Source organism: Typopeltis vanoorti, chromosome 1, assembly GCF_054136105.1.
Source record: "Typopeltis vanoorti isolate ZY-2024b chromosome 1, IOZ_Tvanoo_1.0, whole genome shotgun sequence".
Classification (NCBI taxonomy): domain Eukaryota; kingdom Metazoa; phylum Arthropoda; class Arachnida; order Uropygi; family Thelyphonidae; genus Typopeltis; species Typopeltis vanoorti.
Window position 1 is genome coordinate 58,790,365 of NC_143549.1, and position 25,898 is coordinate 58,816,262.

Here is a 25,898-nt window from a genome sequence, read left to right on the forward strand (position 1 = left end):
AATGGCTACCCCCCCCCCCCCCCCCCCCCAAAAAAAAAATCCAAAAAATATTGAGACTAATAATCCACAGTCCCCCTCACAACAAGGATTACTCTAAATCCATCACCATACCCTATATCTGAGGCACCTCGGAAAAAATTACAAAAATCCTAAAAAAACATGACTTAACTCCTTGTTACAGACCATATAAAAAATTGGCATCCCTTATCTGCTCTACTAAAGACCAACCTCCCCTTCCCCCTCCAGACCTACCTGGTGTATACCAGGTCCCTTGCAGCTGTAAGCTGTCCTACTTTGGCCAAACAGGCAGGACAGCTAATATCAGAATTTCAGAACACACGGACTACATCCGGTTTCACCAATACAGCAACTCTAGTCTTGCAGACCATGCGCTGAATACCCGCCATAGAATACGGTGGGAAGAAATCCACGAGAACACACTGTGGTAAATTCAAATACAAAAGGCTTTTCATGGAATCAGTCTCAGCCCTAAGAAACAATCCAAACCTCAACAAATTTGGTTGCATGAGACTGCCCCAAATTTTAGCCCCCCCCACCCCCCCCCCCCCCCACCCCCCCCCCCCCCCACCCCCCCCCCCCCCCACCCCCCCCCCCCCCCACCCCCCCCCCCCCCCACCCCCCCCCCCCCCCACCCCCCCCCCCCCCCACCCCCCCCCCCCCCCACCCCCCCCCCCCCCCACCCCCCCCCCCCCCCACCCCCCCCCCCCCCCACCCCCCCCCCCCCCCACCCCCCCCCCCCCCCACCCCCCCCCCCCCCCACCCCCCCCCCCCCCCACCCCCCCCCCCCCCCACCCCCCCCCCCCCCCACCCCCCCCCCCCCCCACCCCCCCCCCCCCCCACCCCCCCCCCCCCCCACCCCCCCCCCCCCCCACCCCCCCCCCCCCCCACCCCCCCCCCCCCCCACCCCCCCCCCCCCCCACCCCCCCCCCCCCCCACCCCCCCCCCCCCCCACCCCCCCCCCCCCCCACCCCCCCCCCCCCCCACCCCCCCCCCCCCCCACCCCCCCCCCCCCCCACCCCCCCCCCCACACAGTTTGTTCCCTCAACCCATTTCTATATGCATGTTAAAGATACCAAGTAATTTATTAAACTTGGTTTTAATCCTTTTTTTCCCAAGTAAGCAAACAGACAATTAAGTCAAATTTGCACCTGCACATACTGCAAGTCCAAGGCAACTCGGTGTAAAGGTGGATTAAGCTCATCAGTTTCCTCAGTATTTCCCTCTAATGCAAAGCACATCCCCTTGCGGAGATGTATGATGCTATGCATTAAAGGCAAAGGGCTACTACCAGACCGATTTCGACCTTTATTGAGGTCTCATCACTGGGAGCCAGGCTCAAACAATGCCAAGGTTTAAGTAATGTAGAGCTTATAGACTTATTGACTGCATTACTTAAACCTTGGCATTGTTTGGGCCTGGCTCCCACTGATGAGACCTTACTTGGGAAAAAAAAAATGATTACAACCAAGTTTAATAAATTACTTGTATCATTAACATATTATACCCAAGTTAAAAAACTTTCTATATGCATGTTCTTACCAACTTTTCTAAAATCTTCACCATCACTACTCTACAGATACTTACACGTCAGAAGGCATAGGGGCCTACTTAACAAACTGCCATCCTCTTGTCTGCCTTTCTCACTCTGCAACAGGATTGCCAATTTTCTCTGTGGTCATTCATTACATGTCATGGTGGATAGTTTATACTCCTCAGATTTCCCCACCAATGCAGGAGTACCCCAGGGTAATTGAATAATATACTTGGTAATATAAGTGTGTCCTCAAGGGCTCACTTTAGTGAGTACGGGCATGGCAAACCTGAGGTACCTGATGCTGGACCATGCCTTACTTCATGTAATATACATCTGTTATATTAGCTGTAGACTGGTCCCTCCCCTTTTTTCTTTCCTTCTTTCTTTTCTTCTTGCTAGGGGTGAATCTTTCCTGTTTTGCTATTTCATCTTATGTGGAAAAGGCCTCTGCAACCCTACCACTTTCTTCTTGCAGTGACTTCACTTCAAAATGCTACTATGATTGTGCCTAATAACGCATCTCATGCTGCATCGGCTGTCGTGCAGAATAATCAGAGCCGTGTTCAGAGCTTAGGCAGAGAGTCCTGTTCGAGAAGTATATTATAGTCTCCATTAAAAGTCAGTGATACTGTGAATGAGCAACACAGAATGTATAAGATTAATCTTAGAAAGGAATTTTAATAGGTACATGGAATGTCCGGGGTTTACAGATAGATACTCTTGAGATTGTCTGTAAAGAGATTGATAGGTATAAAATTGACATCTTGGGAATTACAGAGACCAGATGGAATGAAGAAGGGCACTTCAAAAGACAGGATGGTAAGCTAGTTATTTACTCAGGTGGTGACTCAAAACATCATAGGGTAGCTGTGATACTGAAGACAACTCAGGCAAGAAGCCTTCTTGGTTATAACCCCATTAATGATAGGATATTCTCCATTAGACTTAAGGCTCAGCCTACCAATGTATCAATTGTGGTAGTTTATGCATCCCACACAGATAGACCTGAAGAAGAGAGTGAAGAATTCTATGAAAACTTACAAACTGTTTTGGACTGCCTACCAAGGAGAGACATACTGTACATCTTAGGAGACTTAAATGCAAAAGTGGGAAAGAGTATGAGAGTCAGGCCGAAGTGTGGCATGTTTGGTCTGGGTGAATGTAACACCCATGGTGAAAGACTGTTGGAATTTGCCTGTGCTAACAGATTAGTTATTACCAATACCTGCTTCCAGAAACATCCACGACGGACCTATACTTGGACATCTAACATTGATAGGTCAAGGCACCAGATTGATTACATCCTGGTTCTCCAGTGGTGCAAGACAAGCATCTCTGATGTGCATACTTGTCCTGGAGCAGATTGTGGCACAGACCATCAGCTAGTAAGAGCCAAAGTAAGACTAAGACTCCAAAAATTTCCAGGTCAGGCACATCCCACTAGATTGAATGTTAAAGTAATTCCTGGTGGATTCATGAAGAAACATCAACTGAGTTGGATGAAATTTTGGAGACCAATGAGGAGAACTCACTAAAAATGCTTTGGGAAGGAGTCAAGGTGATAATACAGTATACAGCAAAGAAGTATCTTGGCCAAATAAGAAGACCAAGAGACCCATGGATATCAGATTCAACATGGGAACTAATCAAAAGAAGGCGGTTTGGAAAAACAAAGAGACACAGGGACTGAAGAATACAAGAGATTACATAGAGAAGTCAGAAGAGCCATCAAGCAGGACAAAGAAAAGTTCTATACTAATAAATGTGAAGAAATAGAGTTCCAGATGAGGAGGCACAATTATAAAAGGATGCTTTATTTAGTTTGTGACTTAAAGCACAAGTTTAAGCCTAAACTGAATATCATCAAAGATAGGAATGGGGCATTACTAACAGAAGAGTAGGAAATCAAAAACAGATGGAAAGAATACCGTGAAGAACTGTACAGCAGAGTGGATAAAGAAAATGTGGAGTCCTCCCACCAAGAAAATTTTGATTTGGAACCCCCTCCACTTAAGCATGAAGTTGAAAGAGCAGTTAAGCAGCTCAACAGCAATAAGGCCCCAGGTACAGATGAAATCCCAGCAGAGTTAATTAAAGCCACAGGGGATGGAGGGATAAGAGTGTTTCATAGATTGATTACAAGGATATGGGAGACAGGATCATGGCCTAGAGACTGGAAGAAGTCAGTTTTCATACCACTACATGAGAAAGGTGACAAGAAGACATGCAAGAATTATAGAACTATTAGTTTGATATCTCATGCAAGCAAAATTTTATTAAAGATCATGCTAAATAGGATTGAGGCCAAAGTTGAGGCAGAGATGCCCGAGGAACAAGCAAGTAGGAAAAGTAGGGGCACCAGAGATCAGATCCTTTGCCTTAGACAGAGCATTGAAAAATATAATGAATTCAGACTCCCTCTGGTAATGGGTTTCTTAGACTACTCTAAAGCTTTTGATTGTGTTGAGCATGTGAAACTGTGGGAAGTAATGAAAAGAATGGGTTTTTCCTCAACACACTATCAGGTTGATAGCCAACTTGTGTAAGGAGCAAGAAGCCACAGTAAGAATAGGTGTTGGATCGACTGACTGGCTTCAAGTTGGAAAAGGAGTTAGACAAGGATGTTTACTTTCTCCTCACTTGTTTAGTATATATGCAGAGGACATCATGTGTGAAGCATTGGATGAACTCAGGATAGGAATTACAATAGGAGGTAGATTGATCAGTAATCTGAGGTATGCTGATGATACAGTACTCCTTTGTAATGACATGGAAGAACTTGGACTAATTCTTGACAAAGTTAACAAGATCAGTAATAACAGAGGACTTCAACTCAATTCTAGCAAGACAAAGATTATGGTTCTCAAAGGAAACAAACAGAGAAGCTCTTGAGAAACAAATGTATCTTAATGGAGAAAAAATTGAGGAAGTCAGCAAGTTTGAGTACCTGGGATCCATTATTAATGTGAAGAATTACTGTTCAGAAGATGTCAGAAAATGGTTAGGAATGGCTAAAACAACAGTCATAGACCTCTCTAAAATCTGGAAGGATGGATCTATCTCCATGGGAACAAAGTTGAGGATTTTAGATGCCGTTGTTTTTCCAACTGCGACTTATGGATGCGAGACTTGGAACCTAAAGAAGTCAGATAAGAAACAGATATCTGCTTTTGAGATGTGGTGTTACAGAAGTCTGTTGAGGATATCATATACTGAAAGGTGTACAAATGAATGGGTGTTAGAAAAGATTAGTAGACCTTTAAGGCTCCTTAAGGATATTGACAGAAGAAAGTTAAAATATTTTGGACACATAGAAAGGATGGAAGGAGGACTTCTCAGAACAGTAATAGAAGGTAAAGTTCCTGGAAAAAGAGGCAGGGGTAGACCATCAATGAGATGGATGGATGGCGTGTGTGGAGTGACTGATCTTCAGAGAGTTGAGGCTGCCAGAAAAGCAAACAACTGAACTACATTGCCAGGCCTGATGTGGAACATCATCGAGCATCAGAGTGACCATACGGCATCTGTAGATGCCCAGTGAACATAGAGAGAATATAAGTATAACAAAGGAAATAGCTTAACAGAACTGGGAAATGCATTCAGAACAAACATCCAAGAAACATCAAAAAAATTATTGCCTAAGATAAACGGAACTGAAAGGAAACTGTGGATGACTTAAGAAATACTCAATATGATGGAAGAAAACTGAAGAACAAAGCAGATTATAAGAGAGTACACAAACTCATAAAAAAAAATGCAGGAAATGAAGTAAGCCTAGTATACATATAAATGCAGAGAGATAGAATTGGCTAATGTACACAAAGAAAGAGACTTGCACAACAAGATAAATCTACTAACATTAGAAAAGGAAAAGCATGGGGAGTAATATCTTAAAATCACAAAATGGTAAACCTATCATTAATAAGGAGGAAATAGTAGGAAGATGGCAAAAACACACAGAGCAATTATACTATGAATATAGAGAAGAAAAACCTAACATGAATAACCTAGATAGTCCTGATATTCTTGCTAGTAAAGTGTATAATGCAATAAAGGGATTAAAGGAGAAGAAAACAGCAGGAAGCGGTGAAATCACAGTGGAAATGTTAAAAGCTCTCAATGATATAGGCATAAATGCTTTGACAGTGGTATGCAACCAAATTTACAACACAGGCTATCTCCCAAAAGACCTGAGATGCTATCATAATACCCATTCCAAAAAAGCACAGTGCTACAGAATGCTCAAAGTATAGAACAATTAGCATCATGAATCATGTTGCTAATATACTGATAAAAATTATTCTGCAAAGAAATAAAAGAAAATTCAATTGGGAAATAGGTGAAAATCAAAGAAAAAATGGAACAAGAGATGGTATTTTCAATCTAAGAACAATAATAGAAAGAGATCTGGAAAAAATAGGCATTTATGCTTTGTAGATTACACCAAAGCTTTTGATTCATTTAGCGATATGAAACTGATCAAGCCTCATTAAAATCAGAATGGATGTACAAGATATATAAGGCTGTTAACAAATCTGTACTACTGGGAACAAACAGCAGCAATAAGAGTTGACAATGAGATGTTTAAAGAATTTACAATTCAAAGAGGTGTACGACAAGGATGTATACTATCCCCAGTATATAAATTAAAGTACTCTTTAATTTATATACTGAAGAAATATGCAAGGAAGGCAAAAACATAAAAGGAGTATCAATAGAAGAAAGGAACATAAGCAGTCTAAGATATGCTGATAATGCAGTTCTATGGGCAGAAAATTAAAAAAAATCTAGAAAATCTAGTCAAAGTAAGAGTTATGAGTGAGGAATATGGTTTGCTTTTTAATCCCAAGAAAACAGACCATGACAATAACCAGGGGGAAAAAAAAGACAACTCCTAAAATTGATATCAAAATAGATGACATACCTATTCAGTAATTATACAAATTTATACATCTCGGCACCTTAATAACAGAAGATGGAAGAAGCACAAGAGAAATACAAAGAAGAATTGAAATAGCTAGAAAGAAATTCAACACAATGAAAAATGTCCTGATTAGAGATTTGAGCATAAAAATGAGGATAAGGTTGACAAAATGCTATATATGGTCAATACTATGGGGACAATATTATAGGCATTCCTAATGCCACCTTTACACCTTCTCCCCACAAAATTATAGAATTTATTCAACTCCTCAAGGTGATATACCATGTCCATTGCACCTGTAACTTGCCATATACAGGTGAAACAGAATGCACAATTCTTCTCTGGAAAAAGGAATGCAAATGACATATCAGATTTGATTATTATGGGAGGCCAGGTGTCTCCGATCATGCTCTGGACATGCACAGTTAATTGGAAAGGCACCTGTTCCTTATATCAAAACCTGGTATAAACACAGATTTAAAGAAGGCTGTGAAATTTTAATCAGCCACACTATTCTCAATAATAATGATGCCCTAAAAATTTCAATATGGATGGCACATATTCAACCCACAACTTTTTTTTTCCTAACTGGTCATAATGATTAAGACTGTATGTTAAGTTATACCTGACAAGGAATTTTATTCTTGTTTTAATCCTTTACTCAAACATAGCACATGAACTATTTTTGTTATAACTAGTCTACATATAATATAAAAGCTGTTGATGTCACATTCAATTACCTCATTATCCCATAATGAGGTAATTGAATGGAGAATAGAGTGACTGATGCAGAGGACATAGTGGAGTTGTTCAATGAGCACTTTATTGGTGTATTTCATCCTGGAGAAGAAGGTTTTAATACTAGAGGGGGGTTGGGCAGGTTTTAAGTGCAAGAGGAGAGTGCATTCCAAATACTGAGTACACTTGATGTCAGTAAAGCTGTGGGACTGGATGGTATTTCACCACAGGTTTTGAGAGAATGTGCTAAATTAATAATAATAACTCCTCCTGGCTTTTCAATGAAAGTCTAGCTACAGGAAAGGTACCCAAGGAATGGAAGGAAGGTAAGATAGTGCAATTACATAAGGGCAGTAGCAGACTGGAAGCGTCTAATTATAGGCCAGTTTGTGTGTCATCAGTAGTTGTTAAGGTCTTGGAGAAATTAGTGAGGAACCATATACAATGTTGGGCAGATGAGGGTAATGTTATCTGTGAGAATCAACATGGATTTGTTAAGGGGCACTCTTGCTTTAGTAATACGATTGCCTTTTATAATGAAGTGACCAGAGCAGTTGATGAGGGAAAGGCATATACTGCAATTTTTTGGATTTTGCAAATCCATTTGATAGGGTACCACACATGATAAGCTGATACCTAAGTTGCAGCACATGGGTTTAGATGTCGGGTTAGTCAACTGGATTCAGGATTGGCTGTCTGATAGGTATCAGAGGGTTGTGTATGCTGGGGCAATATCAAGGAAGCAGAAAGTTACAAGTGGGTTCCACAGGGCTCAGTACTGGGACCTGTATTGTTTAACCTTTATGTCAATGATATTGTCAATGGATTGCAAAGGATATTCAGTTGTTTGCAGATGATGTGAAGCTGGGAAGGGTTATTAGTAATAGTGCAGATGTGGCAGCCTTGCAAGAGGATTTAAATAAACTAGACAGGTGGGCAAATGAAATGGGGGAGTCTGTTTAATGCAGCAAATAATTTTGCTGCATTAAACAGATCCTCATAATTAATATTATGAGGATATTCTATATTATTTGAGGATAATTCAAGGTTCAAAGTCTTGAAGTTTGGGATACATCGCTGGGAGGCTGCATGCTCAATTGGATGAGCTGTACTCGAGGAAGTAGGGGAGACAAGAGATCTGAGGGTGATGATTGATAGAAAACTGAAATTAAGGGGGAATATTGCAAAGGTGGTGCAGGTACCCAGAGGATTGCGGCAATGCTGAGAAGGATACTGGCCTGCAGAGATAGAAGAGTTATCATTCCGTTGTATAAGACCACCCTGACCAGACCACGCTTAGACTATTGTTCTCAAATTTGGTCCCCAGGATTTGAAGGGGATAAATTAACTGTAGAAAGGGTGCAGAGGCAGATAAGAAAGATGGTTTCAGGACTGTACAGTGTTAATTATGAGGATCGACTGAGGGAATGTGGACTGCAGAGTTTGGTGGATAGAAGAAGGAGAGGTGATATAATTGAGACTTTAAAACTGTTGAAAGGCAGTTACAGGGTGAACACTGGGGGAGTTCTTTCACTTGTGGAGCAGCGGGAAGGAACTATGACAAGGGGGCCATCCCCTTGGAAGTTATGAAAGGAAGCTATGAGCAAGAGGGTGAGGAGTGGTTTCTTTGCGTAGAGGGTGATAGAACCTTGGAATGCATTGCCTGATAGAGTGGTGAAAGCCATAACAATCAGTGAGTTCAAGGAGTGGTATGATAGACTTTGTGTTTCCTAGGAAGGACTTCCCACGATGAGTCTTTTGACTGCATGGAGACCTAAAGGGTTACTTATCAGGCCAGCTTCACCTTTCACTCAAACTTTGCTTGCTTATGCCTGAGTAAAGGATTAAAACAAGAATATAATTACTCGTCAAGTAAATAAATACTTCGTAATCCAGTGATAAAGCTTTCTAAAACTGTCTCTGATCCAGAATATTTAATGATATTGTGATACACCATTTTATCTTGTATGTATTTTTTGCACTTGGGTAGACTATAATTACACTATAATTACACTTGGATAAAGGATTAAACTAAATTTATTATAGTCTAACCAAGTTGAAAATAAACTTCCAACATCTTTCTCTAAATGCAGAGTAATTTAATAATAAGGTGGTACACCTTTTGGCAACGGGGTGCTTAAGGGTCAAAGCTGTATAACTGAGAGGAGACCTCCACATAGCCTTTAAAGGAATGCGGAGAACCGACCAGGGCTGCTGACCTAATGTCCAATCCTCACCTTCTCGTGGTGCACCCTGTTGGGTATCTACTTTGATACTGAACGAACGAGGATGGGCTGGCAATTTGGGATTTAGCCGACCAAATTGTATTCTTATTGGTTAAACCAAAATAAAAAATGATGGTACAACATGACAAAATTTCATGCCGGCTGGGGCGTCGCCCGGTTAAACAAGGCCCCCGTTGTTTTCGCCAGGGAACCAGGGCGAACAGCGAAAAGTCAGCTACTGGAACAAATCTGAAAACAAACCCCAACTCAACATCACCAGAGTTAAAGATCGGTACTATCAACGTAAGAAGCCTGAATGGCAAAGAAATGGAGCTAGCTGAGGAATTAGATAAGTACCAGATCGACATAATAGGGGTGACTGAAACAAAAAAGACCAAAACTGGTGAGATCTTTCTGAGCAATAAATACAAAATGTTATATTCAGGCAATGACAATCAAGGAAAAGAAGGAGTAGCCATAGTATTCAACACAAAATACGAGGCTAATCTTCTTGAATGGCAGTCAGTCTCAAGTAGAGTAATGTGGGCAAATATGAGAATGGGGAACTGGACAATGAGACTTATTTGTGCCTATGGTCCCACAGAAGGTTCTACTAAGGTAGAAGTGGAGGAATTTTTTGAGGCTTTAGAAAAAGCAACTGACACAATGAAAAAGGAAAAGTTGGTCCTTGTTGGGGATCTAAATAGTAGAGTAGGAAATGATTGTGAGACATACAAAAATATTTTGGGAAAATTTGGAGAAAAGAGCAAAGCTAATAATAATGGCAAATATCTGTTGGATTTCTGCTCAGGACATGGACTGGTTATTACTAACACCATGTTCCAACATAAAAATGTGCACAAATTCACATGGAGAGAAGAGGCTAGGAATAAGAAAAGTCTCATTGACTATGTTATTGTTGATAGTGATGTTTTCTCCCTGGTGCAGGACACCAGAGTGTACAGAGGATTTGAAATTGGAAGTGATCACTATTTAGTCTTGAGCAGGATAAAATTGAATTTCATATTGAAAAGAATAACATGTAAGAAAGTCTTAAAGCGAATAAAAGTTGAGCAGCTCTCAGATGTGAACTGTAGACTAAAATACAGAAATATTATTGAAAAGAAAATGAAAGAGTTTGAGAACAGGAATCAAACCTTGGAGATTCAGTGGCAAACTCTGAAGGAAACATTGATTGATTCTGCCAGAGAGGCATGTGGTGAGGTTGTGTGCAAGGATAAAAAAATCAGAACCTCCTGGTGGACACAGGAAGTTAAAGAGGCAGTGAAGGAAAAGAAGAAAGCATATCAAAAGTTCCTGGCAAATAAGTCAGCTTTTACTCTTACAGAATACAGAGACAAATGTAAGAAAGCTAAACAGTGTGTAAAACTAGCTAAACAAAAGTCATGGGAGGACTTTGGCAAGAATATAGAAAATAAATATCAAGAAGGTGGCAAAATATTCTGGAGGTTGTTGAAGAAGCTTAGGAATGGAGGAAAGAGTGCTGTAAAAGGAATTAGAGATGATAAAGGTGAAATGAAAACAGGAGAAAAAGATATCCTTGAAGTATGGAGTAATTACTTTGAAAAACTGCTAAATGAAACAAGCGGTGATGACAGCACAGTGATAAAAAACACTCACCAGGCATGCAGTCAGGAATACATATCCATACTTGAAGTAGAAAAAGCCATCAAAGGCTTGAAATGTGGAAAGGCAGCAGGGGTAGATGATATTCGACCAGAAATGCTGAAGTATGGTGGTATAAGAGTCTTACAGTGGCTGCACTGCATAGTTCAGAAAGCCTGGACAGAGGGACAAATTCCCGATGATTGGAGTAGAGCTCTCATAGTACCCATATATAAAAAGGGAAATAAAACTGAATGTGAGAATTACAGAGGTATTTCCCTACTGAGTGTTCCTGGCAAGATCTATGCAAGTATACTTGAGAAACGGTTGAGAAGAATTGTGGAAGAAAAGCTTGGTGAAGAACAAGCTGGATTCAGGCCAAATAGAGGCTGTCAGGATCAGATATTCACTTTACGACAAATAGTCGAGAAAGCATGGGAATATAACAAAGATCTGTATTTAAGTTTTGTCGATTTGGAAAAGGCATATGACAAGGTGCCAAGAGAGAAGCTATTCAATACGCTGCAGTTATATGGTGTCAATGGGGCATTATATCAAGCAATACTTAGTCTTTATTTGAGTTGTGAGTCAGCAGTTAGAATTGAAGGAAGTATGGGAAGATGGTTTAATGTTAAATCTGGTGTGAGACAAGGATGTACATTATCCCCTCTGTTATTCATTATCTATATGGATCACATTATGAAGGAATGTGGTATTAAACCTGATATCAAAATTGGAGATGTTAATGTCAGCTCTTTGCTTTATGCGGATGATGTTATACTTCTAAATAAATCCGCTACAAGTCTGCAAGATTCTCTGACTAAATTGAATAGCTGTTGTAATAGATATGGTATGAAGGTCAGCAATAAAAAGACAAAGACAATGAAAATAGGCAGAATCATTGAAAATGTCAACTGTGTTGTGAATGGAGAACCTGTGGAACAAGTAAAACATTTCAGCTACTTAGGCACAATTTTTACTGAAGATGGTAAACTAAATATAGAAATAGACAACAGAATCAGCAAAGCTGGTATCGTGGGAAGTCAATTGAATAAATTCATATGGAATAAGAAAGAAATTAGTCGGAACACTAAATTAGCTGTATACAAGATTGTGTTCAAACCAATTTTAACTTATGGATCTGAGAGCTGGGTCAGAAGTAAAACACTTGACCAAAGACTAGAGACCGCAGATATGAGAGTCCTGAGAAAGATTAGAGGCATGAACAGATGGCATCAATGGCAATATCATATTAAAAATGAGGATATTAGGAAAGAACTTGACATTGTCAGCATCCAGGAATGCGTTAGCAGAGCTAATCTCAGATGGTATGGTCACTTAAATAGAATGGGAGAGGAAAGATTAGCAAAACAAGTGTTCTCTGCCAGGTTGGCAGGAAAACGACCCAGAGGAAGACCAAGATATAGGTGGATTGATACGGTACAAAGTGCCTTAGACGATAGAAATATAAGATCTGATAATGTTGGAGTCTTGACAAGTGCCAGACTGATTTGGAGGAAAATTGTAGATAGGAAGTTAGTAATGATGTAATTTTTTCATGTAGTACTGTCATATCCTGTACACCCCTTGAGGGTACATGGCAGGAATTTGATGATGATGATGACCTTTTGGCAACTCGTATAAGTAAATATGACCTCTCCATTGCTTCTTCCTTAGTATCACCACTTCTGGGTCTGGCTCCCACTGACGAGACGTCAATAAAGGTCGAAACCAGTCTGGGTAGTGGCCCTTCCCTTAATGAACAGCATTATACATGTCTGCAAAGTGATGTGTTTTGCATTATGGGAGATACTCAGACAAGGAGTGATGAGAGCTTGGACCTCCTTTACTTCGAGTTGCCTCAGTCCTGAAGATACTTCAGGCGCAAATTTTGTTTGCTTACACTTGGATAAAGGATTAAACTAAATTTATTATAGTCCAACCAAGTGGAAAATAAACTTCCAACATCTTTCTCTAAATGCAGAGTAATTTAATAATAAGGTGGTACACCTTTTGGCAACTCGTATAAGTAAATATGACCTCTCCATTGCTTCTTCCTTAGTATCACCACTTCTGGGTCTGGCTCCCACTGACGAGACGTCAATAAAGGTCGAAACCAGTCTGGGTAGTGGCCCTTCCCTTAATGAACAGCATTATACATGTCTGCAAAGTGATGTGCTTTGCATTATGGGAGATACTCAGACAAGGAGTGATGAGAGCTTGGACCTCCTTTACTACGAGTTGCCTCAGTCCTGAAGATACTTCAGGCGCAAATTTTGTTTGCTTACACTTGGATAAAGGATTAAACTAAATTTATTATAGTCCAACCAAGTGGAAAATAACCTTCCAACATCTTTCTCTAAATGCAGAGTAATTTAATAATAAGGTGGTACACCTTTTGACAACTCGTATAAGTAAATATGACCTCTCCATTGCTTCTGCCTTAGTGTCACCACTTCTGGGTCTGGCTCCCACTGATGAGACTTCAAGAAAGATAAACCAGTCTGTGTAGTGGCTCTTCCCTTAATGCACAGCATTATACATGTCCGCATGGAGATGTGCTTTGCTTTATGGGAGATACTGAGACAAGGAGTGATGAGAGCTTGGACCACCTTTACTGCGAGTTGCCTCAGTTCTGAAGATACTTTAGGTGTAAACTTTGTTTGCTTACACTTGGATAAAGGATTAAACTAAATTTATTATTGACACTTCTGTGCTTGGCACAAATCCATTCTGATAATAGGGTAATCATTGCATTTCGTGGCATGAGTGTTTATTATTACATGTTGTAAAATTAGCTTTTCTTTTATGAACATTCTAGTTTTTAAAGTGGTAACTATTTTGCTTGTATAACAGTTGAAAAATTTTACATATAAGCACATGATTTTAGGTGAAGAATTCATACATCAGCTTATTCCTTTCTCTCCTTCAACATGACCCTTCTTGGCACTGCTAGATATAGTGGGCAGACTAATATGATGTATCACGTTTGTTTTTATAGCAGAAATTAAATAAGATCTGTTATTAAAAATCATCACAGAATAATTCATCGTGCAAACTACTGATCGCAGAAAAAGTTTGCTGAAAATGTTATTCGCAAGAAAATTGAAATGATATTGCATTGATGTTGATATATGGAAAGTAAATGCAGTGCAACATAAATTTCCAAAATATAATTTTATTATGTATCTATTATTATCTATTTTTAATATAATAATATTATTATATATAATAATAATATTATTATATATGTATCTATGTATTAGTCTGTGCGGTTAGCTGAGTTGCTGGTTGCTTCGCAACCATATGCCTGGGAAAGGAGTGTCGTGGGTTTGATTCCCGTTGCTGATGTGAGGAGCTTAGGATCTTTCTCAAACATAGCCAAGTTAGCCAGTCTTGGGTGAGGACTGCAGGGTTTTTCTCCCCAGTTTATCTGGGGTTTTTCCTCCCACAATCAGGCAAACTGGCCTTGAGAACATAATGCTTCTAAGACATAGGATACACTGGGAGGCATAGGGCCAACCACCTTATCCTCGTATAACGGTTGCAGTTATACGGAATAGAAACCCTCGACACCATAAAGGTAAAAGAGGGAAAGATCTATGTATTATTTATTTAGATTTTAATTAGATTTTCATAATATTTTTATTCTTATACAGTGAAAGTAATATTTTATTGATCAGTGAGTTTCCTACTTTCTTTTTTGTCTTAAAAAGGTATAAATATTCTTTCTTATTTTGATACTACAGGTTCTATTAATGGAATATTAATATTTACAAAGGTGGAATATGGTGGTTTAGGGAGAAAGGGCACCAAGAATATTTATTATGCAAACCATTCACTGTTGTTCTGCGCACTTAGACACCCATCCAGATGTGATATATATGGTTTATGCATATTTTATCTGAACTAATTCAGAAGATGAGGTGTTTCAGTTACTGAATACAAAAGTATTTTGAAAATAACTCCACTTTTCCTACATAGGAAAGATATGTTGTACACTGTTATCATTAACAGAGCTAGTTTAAAATCATAGGTTCACTTTTGAGTAATTATATTAAAGAAAATGATAATAAAATTACGTAAATTCTATAATAATGATGTAAATCAGCATTAGCTAAATTGTCATCTGTGGCTGCACTATTCTTTACCTTTTCCTTCATCTGAGGGGGCATATAAAAATAAGATGTCAAATTATGGAGAAGGAGAAGGTCTTAGTTGATGTCCAAGCCAATCAAGTTGACCTCTGCGTTGGTTTCAATCAAGGTTTTTTTGGTTTGCCTCTTCTAAAATACTGGAATTACAAATATGATCCTTCCAAGAGTAACCAAGTAACAGTCTTCAGCAGGTTGTATTAACGCTATTAATGGTTTTTATTGCTTTTTTGGGTGGAACCGTCGCATGTTTCTCCATGATATAAGAAGATAGCCTGAGAAGTTGCTTTGTAAAACTTAATTTTTGTTCCCAAGGTAATGAGGAGCGATTTCGATGTATTGATTGAGAGTTTATATTTTCTTAATATGTTATTTACACTATTATTTATATTTGAGCCTGAGTATTGGAAGTCTACTTTTTTCTAAAGGCTGGTTGTATTCTGTAATGATGGAACCTTGTACTATATTTATGAGTATTTTAGTTTTATTTCATTTAACTGTCAATCCAAATTTTTTACAGCTTGGCATAGTTTGTCAAAGTGTTGTTGTGCCTTGGCTAAAGATGAATCTATTAATATTATATCGTCTGCATAGTTGAGATTGTTAGCCATTTGAGTCAGTTGTTAACAACATGATATTTCTGATTACAGTTTACTTTTGAACGGTTCACAAGAGAAGTAATTAATTATGTATTTCACTTTGGGAGCATCCATCTATATTTTTTTTCAGTAAAAAAGACTAAATATAAAATTTAAAATTTCTTGGTGTCATAAAATACTAGTATTGGAGGAAAAGGTAAAGACTAGTATCGAAGCAGAAGATTTACTTATGCTGATTTACATTATTATAATAGCATTTACGTAATTTTATTATCATTTTCTTTAATATGATTACTCAAAAGTGCACCTATGATCTTAAACTAGCTCTGTTAACAATAACAGCGTATAACATATCTTTCCTATGGGATGCCGCTGAATAAGAAGACAGCCAGCTACAAAAATATGTTCGAATTATTCCTCCTATATATTCTTCATATATCTGTCTACATAAAACATTAGTAATGCCCTAAAATTTTGAGTAAAAAGCCAATGACATTATAAAAAGGGGTTCTCCTAAACAAAAATAGGCTAAATAGCCATAAAAATAATATTTACTTAGAGGAGTAGCATCAGAATTTTCTAAATGTCTGTCCTATGTATGAAAGGTCACAAGAACATGGATTATTATATTATTATTATTGTTACATGGGCACCTATGTGGAGTCTTAAGACTCATCATGGGACACCCAAACTATCAACACAATATCTATTGTGTCTCTCCTTGAAACCATTAACAGACAAAGCATTTACAGTTGACTCAGGTAACCCATTCCATTTATTCACCACTCTCCAAGTGAAAAATCTATCCTCACACCCTTGCTAACCAGTCTTACCCAACTTCCAGGAATAACCTCTTGTTTTGTTAGTTCTGTCCAAGTGTTGAAACGTTTCCCCTGCATAATCCTTTAATAACTTAAATGTTTCTATAATATCGCCTCTTCTTCACCTATCAACCACTTTTGCTATCCACAAACTCAATCTATTCCTCATAGAGAGAGCATTCCACAAACCACTCATCATCTTGGTCACTTACCCCCAGATCTGCTCCATCATTTCCTCATCCCCAAGTGACCAGACCTGAGCATAGTAATCCAGATGTGGTCATATCAAGGCTTTATAAAGAGGAATGATAATTCCCTTATCTCTATGTGTTGGTGTGTTCTTCAATAACCAAGTAATCCTGTTAGTTACGCTGACTAATTTAGCAATGTGCCCTCTAAACTTGAACTCTCTATCTACTACTATCCTCCAAATCTTAATTACTGTGTTATAACAACATGAGTTTAAATTATACAATTCACACGTAGTTTGTATAATGGTTTTATTTGCCGTTTTTATTCCTTTTACTGTCATATTTAATAAACTTTGCAATTGTGGAGCAAAACTCATGCTGTTATTTATTTTTATTTCAGATTGTTATATCTCTTCCTATAAGAAGCCAGATAATGCAGCAGTCATAACATTAAAAGTACAGTCCAGTGATAATAGGAAAAAAATCTCATTATCTATAAATAAGGTAGATCTTCAGTTTTATTAGCATTGTATAATTCATTATATATCTGATGACTCCGCCAGCCATCAGTTAGAGATAAAAGTGGCAAGGTACTAATTACAGTTAGCAAAACTATTTAAGATATTGTAACCTCATGCACTAGCAAGTAAAGTATACATGAAATTTATTTGCTCATGTTAGTTTTGTTTTCGTACCAACTTTCATCTTGTTTTTACATCATGAGTATTATGTCTGTACTACTCCATGAAACACTTTCTTCCATGTCTCACACTGTCTAATCAATCTTTGTTCATAACTCATCATCATCAATTTCATGATATGTACTCCCAAGGGGTGTGTTCAGACTATGAGTACTACATGATTAAGTTCACATTATTATTAACCTCCCAACTGGCCAGTGTGGATGAAATATTTAACACTCTCTAGCTTTTTTCATGGATCAAAACTTTGTCGGCATTCTACCTTTTATCATGCCATTACCTTCCTCCGCGATTAGTGGATTAACTGTTGCTGAGTGACCTTTGTGTCCCCTCCCCCTGTCTTTACGTCTATTGTGTTGCTTAGAATTTCATTTACTGTCCTAAGTTATTTGACCTATCTTGCCTCTAAAATGATTTATCGTATCTCTTCCCAAAAATTTGAAACGAATTTCACATATGCAAAAAAAATCAATCCTGAAATGACCACTGATCAGCTTTTGCAATGAATCTATTTAGTGATAGTAAATTTGGTGTATTTTATTCTACAAATCAGTGCACCGGAAGAGTTGTACTGATTGTTCTTTCACTTTACTTATAATAATTGAATAATTTTTTTTTCGAATTTTTAAATGTTTGCTTTGAAAATATTATGTCAAATATTTATAATTTTAAATAATATTTATTGAAATAAATATGTCCTTTTTCTTTTGTTTCTAGCCAAATAGCATTATATGGATCATCACATTTCAGATTTAGATACAATTTTTTGTTATTCATAAAGACAAAATAAAAAAAAAATGTTAAAATGCTAAATTGCATTACTCGGTTTCCGATCGTGTCTTTTTGGTATCAAAAATTTATATCCAGTGATATTTTAGCAGTGATTCTTCGCCTTCGTCATTTATTTATTTATTTGTATTATGCATATTACGATAATAACTAGTGCATAACCTCATAGATATGTTGAAAATATAATGTGAAAAATATCATATACAGGATGATTCAACATTTTTGCTCATTTTGAAGATTTTCTAATGCCCCCCCCCCCCTCCTTATTCTCTCCTGGAACTCAATTGCATAACTACTCTAAACTTCTTTACAGGTTTGAAAGCTTTTCTAGACAGCATTCAAAATCAATTACTTCATTTTACCATTTTGACAATAGATATACGGCAATCAGATTGTATTGTGAAGCTTCTAAATCTGTTCTATTTATTTGCAATCTAAAACCAGCTGTTCTACTGTCTGCTGAAATTATGTGAAATTTTAGAAATAATATGGTATATTTTCACTATGCAAAATTGTTTATATGCATACCACACAAAAGAAAGTTCAGTAGTATTATTTGTCTTTGTTTTTCTTTAAAAAAATCTAAATATTACTTCTGCTGCTGCTGGAAGCTATTTCTGAAATAATCTACGTCTTGTAAATACTTGGTAATATCCTCTTAGCTGGAGGAAAAGTTGAAGGCTTATTACTCTCAGTGCTATTGAGAAGAAAGGGGAGAACACTAAAGTGCCTCAGGCTGTAGTGCAGAATATGTCAAGAATGTCTTGTTTCCTTTTCGATTGTTGATTACCTATATCCTAACAGAAATACTGATATTTCGTTTACATGCTTATACATTATTTATGCCAAAATAATTGCTTAATTTATAATGATCAGTTTCACTTATATTATCAAAAATTAGAAATTAAATCATACAATTATCTTGAAAAAGAGGATTTGAATTATTTTCAAAGAAAAGGTGCATATGCGCTTCATAATCTTCTTTTTTTTGGGGGTGGGGGATATAGACCTGATCAATCTGCGGATATTTCAGATAATTTATTTCATAAATCGTTCGCAAGACAGCTGTTACAAACGTAAATCACTTGGGGAACATACCCATTCATTTTAGTCTAAAATAGTAGCAAAGGTTCAGTTACTTTAGATATGTAATCTAGAAGAAAATGTTATATCTGCTGAGATTAGAATCTTAGGTGAAATTTTTTCTGACAGGATTTCTCTATTCGTTATAATGTAACCAATTTCCAGATTTTTTTCCCTCCTGTAGACTTCATGTTATATGCAGTGATTTCTTCTTTGTACTACAAGAAAAAAAATCAGATAACAGGAGAAAAATATGTAGTATTTTCTTTTCCACTGGCTGAATTTACAATGTTCTTTCTTTGTGTTTTGAAGAAAAAGTGCAAATGACTTTTTCTTACTATTTTTGCCATTATAACATCTCATATAATTATAAGAGTGATATTTTACCGTTTTTCTCCCACACGAGAAACAGAAATAAGGTAGTAATAATATTGTTGATTCTGCCAAACTTCGTTGTGGCAGAAATTTTTATTACAAAACTTTGTAATATATATATATATATATATATATATATATATATATATATCTCCGAAACAAGAAATTTGGAATCCATATCACATCAATGTTGAGTGTTGGCAAGGTGAAAATGTTCCCGTTATTATTTATATATTTCATTTATTAACTAGGGAGGCTATGCCCAACCCCCCGTGTTCCGGTATGGTAGGCCAGTTCTCCTTCAATTGTGATAACTCGAAAGGGAGTTCCGCCCCTGAATTCTGGCGACTCGAATTTTGAAGACTCGACACTCAGGGTAGCCCCTGAGTTTCAAAATGTTTCGATAAACATGACATAAAAAGGCTTATCATTTTATATATATATAGGGTAGATTTTATTTCATTATTTTTTATTGTTTTGATGAATTACTTTACCTGGAATACTCTTTCCAGTTTCTCTGTGTCATAAAAAGAACTTAAAAATTAGCCTTCAGGATGATAAAGAAACGGTGCATTCGGGTATCCTTCTATCAATATTTGTAGTCCTGAAAAGGACTGTTTTGATGGTCTTGAAAACAAACATTTTTTTATTTCATACTGTTCAGAATTTAAAATTCTTGAACAGCGTGGAACACCTTGAAGCAAGGCTAAACACACAAAGCAGTTTTACACTCAGGGCACCAGATTTTTGTTTTCCTTTCCGATATTTTTTTTATTACATACATAATATTTGTGTGCAGGTTTTTTTTTATTAGCCGTTGGTGGTAGATTTTCGGGATAATGGTTGGAATTAGCAGCGTTCAACCTCAGATGTCTGGCAGGATTTCCTGTTTTTCTGCTTGCTGAAGAAGGTGCGTGTGCATGCAGCAATGCTTTCGCAATTTCTATTCTGTATTCTAGATATGTTATGGTAGACAAACATTTTTTCTTGTACAGGAGGAAACTGTTCCAAATAACAAAATCCAATACATGTCCAAACACTTTTGTAATATTTTTATGCTGTTTCCTCATTACAGAGTAGAATGATAGCTGCTGATCGCACCTGTCGACTCCACCCATAGTGTCGTTGTATGCACACACAGCAATGGGTTTTTCTTTCTTCAAACCATGCTTCTCCACGGATTCCGTTGATGGATTGTGCAGGGAAGACAGCAGAAAAACATCTTTTTTGTCTTTCCAACATAGTGCAAAGACTTTCCCTCGCTGATAAGTTCGGATTTCCCCCTTCGATAGCTTTCCTGAAGCCAGATCTGGAGGCATATCTCGCCTTTTTGCATTTACAGTACCATAACTATCTGTACGATGCTGTAAAAGCAAATCATCAAGTTCAGGACACATATAGTAATTATCCATTATAATGCAGTAACCTTTCCCCAGTAAAGAGTCTAGTAACTGCATTACTGCACACATCGACAAGGGGAGATCCGAATATTTATCATGCTCGATTACAGTTTGCTTTCCTGTATAAGGTTTGAAATCCCAAAGATATTCACTTTCCGATTCGCAAAGCATACTTCGCTTTCTTTTTGGGAATATACTGCTTACATTTCAGTCTACCTTTGAATGGCATAAGGCTTTCATCGATACTCAAGTCTCTCTCAGGAATGTAGAGTGATCTACATTTCTGATGGATTTTCATCAGAAAATCATAAATTTTGTTGAGGACTGGGCAAGAATATGTTGCCTGATCATATTCCTCATTATTCTGAAAATGCAAATACTTCATGATGAGACTGAATTGTTTTTCAGTCATAACATCACGAAACATTGGCGTGTTCAGAATCCAGTCTGTAGACCAACCCATTTTGAGAGCGGGCTTTCGAAATGTATTTCGAAACTTCGGGTTTTCCACTTTCTTTATTCTGATATTGCATTTGAAGGATGACAGTGATTTTAAATATTAATTTCACCTATATCCGAATATCACATAATTTCCTGATTTTTAATAATCAGGAAATATGTATATTGTCTGATTTATAATTTGCTAATTTATAATAATCGCCACATAGTTTCAGTATCGAAAAATTAAAGTTATGTGGAACAATTACTAGAGAAAAATAACGAATTAAATAAAAACTGTACCTATGTTTTATAACAGTTTACGGGTGTGTGATAGTAATGCAACGGGGGGGGGGTTAAACTACCAGAGGCGAAATAAAATGCAATTCTATTGTAAAAATATGGAAATGAAATTTCACATTTGATATACATATCTTGAATGATAAAAATAAGCAAATGTATCACTTACTTTAAAAATTGGAGAAAAAATATCCGAATTATGCAGAAAATATAAATTTAAATCATAACTGTTAATTTCATTTTGTAATGACCAATTATACAAGGAAACGAAGAAAGTGAAAGTACAGATTACTATACAACATGAAGAAAAAATTTAGTAATATGATTAAAGAATTTCATGTTATTCTCTATAAAGCAAAGTTGCTCAAGCGTGTCCTAAAGGAAATGTGTGAAGTATTATTCGATTTCGATGGTTTTGTACAAAAATAAAAATAATATAATCTGGAACGTGGGCAGCCGGTTTTCTTTTCTTTTATTAAAAGAATATTTCAAATAATTATCGTGAATTAATTTCTTCGAGAACAAAGAAAAATCTTTTGTCTAGTAAGCTATTAGAAAAAAATTAGTGCAAAAAAAAAATTAAATTGGTTCGTTCTCCAAGGTAAGGCAATATTTAAGTGAAGAAATTATGCAAGACCTTTATTTTGTCCAGAAATTAAAATTGTATTGTACAATAAAAAGAGAAAACAAAAATATAAATAATTTCTCTATTTTTAGTCTATCATATATAACTAAAATCCAGTTAACCACATGGAACAAGAAAGTCCGTTTTCTTGTTATAGGCAACTGAGAGGCAGCTACGAACGGGAGATAATCCGATTAAGCGTTCTCTTCAGTGTGAGGGTTTATCACACCTTCTAATGGACATGACAGTCAAATTACACTTCTTATCCAGGTTCTTTAAACAGGTGGGCTGAAACATATCCAGATTTAGTTGGATGCCTATAGACGTCCTAGCCTGTAGGGAGGTTAATCTCCTATCAACAATTTTCCTCCAAATTAGTCTATTACTTGTAAGCACTTTAATATTGTTATATCTAACATTTTGTTCTTCTGAAGCAGTTCTGACTGAATCGATCCACCTAGACCTTGGTCTTCCTCTGGGTCTCTTTCCTGCATCTTGGCATCAAAACCTGTTTTGCTAACCTTTCTTTATCCATTCACTTGAAGTGGCCATACCACCTCAGATTAGCCCTGCTGATACATTCTTCAATGATAATAATGTAAAGTTCCTTTCTGATATCTTCATTTTATTATGATTCTGCCATTGATGCCATTGGTCACTCTTGCCATTGATGCCATTGGTAATTTTTCTCAGAACCCTCATATCTGTGGTCTCTGGTCTAGTCTTTGATCAAGTGCTTTATTTTTTATTTGGTTAATTTCTCTCTTATTCCATGTAAATTTATTCAGCTGATCACCCACCATCAGCTTTCTTATTCTGTTGTCTATTTCCTGCTTTAACCAGCCATCTTCATTAAAAACTGTGCCTGAATAGCTGAAACTTTATTTGTTCTATAGGATCTCCATTCAGAAAGCAGCTAAACTTTTCTATATTCCTACCTATTTTCATAGTTTTGATCTTTTTCTTTTTTTATTTTCCATGCCAAATTTGTTACAGCTGTTATTCAATTTAGTTAGTGAATCCTGGACACTTGCACTAGATGTGTTTAGGAGTACATCACCAACATCAAGCAAGGAGCTAAGTTTGACATCTCCCAATTCTAATATCGGACTTGATGCCTCTTTCTTTCATGATGTGATTCATATAGATGATGAATAAGAGTGGAGATAATCTGATTTTATTTCAAACCCCTGTATTTCGTTCAATTCTGACTACAGACCGACAACTTAAATATAGACTATATATATATATGTTACTCTATATAATGCACCTTTCACCATATATATTTGTAGTGTCTCGAAAAGCTTTTCTCTGGGCACCTTATCATATGCCTTTTCCAGATCTACAAAACCGAAATACAGATCCTTGTCATATTTCCACGATTTCTCAACTATTTGTCTTAAAACGAAAATCTGATCTTGACGGCCTCTATTTGGCCTGAAACTAGCTTGTTCTTCTCCAAGTTTCTCTTCCACAATCTTCCTCAACCTCTTTTCAAGTATGCTTGCATAAATCTTACCCGGAGAAATTCCTCTGTAATTCTCACATTCAGTTTTATTTCCTTTTTTATAGATAGGTACTATGAGAGCTCTATTACTCTCAATGGGAATTCGATCTTTTGACCAGGTCCCCTGAATTATGCAGTGTAGCTACTGCAGAACTTTTATACCTCCATACTTAAGCATTTATGGTTGAATTTCATCTACTCCAGCTGCCTTTCCACATTTGAAGTTTCTGAAGGCTTTTTTCAGAAACTTGAAACTTGAATTGATATGTACTCCTCTTTGCATTCCTCTTGAAAGTTTTCTAGTGAGGTTCTGTCACTGCTGTTTTTTTTCTAACAGTTTTTCAAATTAATTGCTCAAGACATCTAGGATATCCTTATCTTTGGTTTTCATGTCTCCTTTATCATCTTTGATTCCTTTTACTGTACTCTTTCCTCTATTTTTAAGCTTCTTCAATTGCCTCCAGAAAACATTTTGCTACCTTCCTGATATTTATTTTATATTTTCTTACTAAAGTCTTCCCATGACTTTTGTTTAGATTCTTTTACACATAACTTAGCTCTCTTAAATTTTTCTCTTTATTCTTTTAGGGCATCTGCCAAATTATTTGCTAGTAGCTTTTGGTATGCCTTCATATTTTCCAGGACTGCTTCTTTAACTTCTTGTATACACCATGATTCATAGCCTCCTGTTGTAATTAATTGGTTGACTATTTAGTGTATATTTATTAATATTTCTTCTTAGCTAAGTGGAGTACTAGTTTTACTTCTAGCGATAAGGAAGAATTTGTTCATCACTCAGTGTTAGGTCCAATTCTTTGTCTTGCAATTAGTATGGTAATTCTAGAGTATATCAGACAGACTCAAAAGATGATTTGAAAAGTCTCTTTTTAGATGACCGTTTCAGTGAGTTCTCACATTCAAATAGTCTCACAGAAATGTTTTTCTAGTTATTATCCACTCTTTAGTCTGTTGCATATTTTGCCAAGATCTGGTAATGTGCCTTCTTATTCGTACAACTTCATTGAAACTTTTGCTATGTTAAAATTGGTGTGAATACGTTTAGATTTAGAAGACCATTTATTGCATTTCTCCTTTTCTTGAATTTGGATTTTAAGTATCAAAGAATTCTGAAAATCAATTCTTATTTATTTATAAAATAATGTTATCATCTTGATAACTGAAGCTTTTATAGCCCATAAGACCTGAAACAAATTAGTTTTATAGATGGTTGTAGTTTAGATTTAATATGCTCTCAGGTTCAAGGATGAATTGAAATTGAATGTATGCATTAGAACCACCATGAGCCAGTTAAAGATATTGTAAAATGGCTTTGTACATTGTAGCTGGATTATGTCCAAGAAATTCATAGTTTTGTATTAAACATGATTTTTTAATGGTTCTGTAGTTTTTAAAGATGGACAAACATTTGTCAGAATGAATCAATTGGAAATAATATACTGCAATCAGCGCTGGCGCCTAGTATTTTTCTTGTGTGTGCGATTAATATTTGATGCCTTTCCAAAAAAGTTTTTTTTTTTTAATAAAGTGTGAATAAAACAAACAGGAAGTGAAAAACAAATGAAAACCGCTTTACAGTATAATGTTACCTACGGATTAGTCCTACTTATACATTTTTTTTTTTTTTACACAGAACTCCACAATTAATCATAAATTGATTTATGATACATCAAAAAATAAAGAACTATTTTAGGTATATTTTCGTAAATTTTAATAAAAAGTTACGGTGATATAATCAGGTCCAGGATACAATTTTAGAATTTATTTGTTCGTTTCCAGGAAGATCTGAAGGGACTTGAATGGAAGACGACGTTCATTGATAATTATAT

The 25,898-nt window shown here is 36.8% G+C and overlaps 1 protein-coding gene across 4 annotated transcripts in view; it reads left to right on the plus strand.

Annotated features, from left to right (window-relative positions):
• Nucleotides 1–25,898, plus strand: part of LOC150110020 (uncharacterized) — a 176,279-nt gene that overhangs the window by 96,497 nt on the left and 53,884 nt on the right. For all 4 annotated transcript variants that reach the window (XM_090390734.1, XM_090390725.1, XM_090390716.1 and 1 more), the window contains one exon: nucleotides 17,234–17,337. In XM_090390734.1, the coding sequence (XP_090246860.1) occupies nucleotides 17,234–17,337 (104 nt within the window). The remainder of the gene's footprint in view (nucleotides 1–17,233; nucleotides 17,338–25,898) is intronic.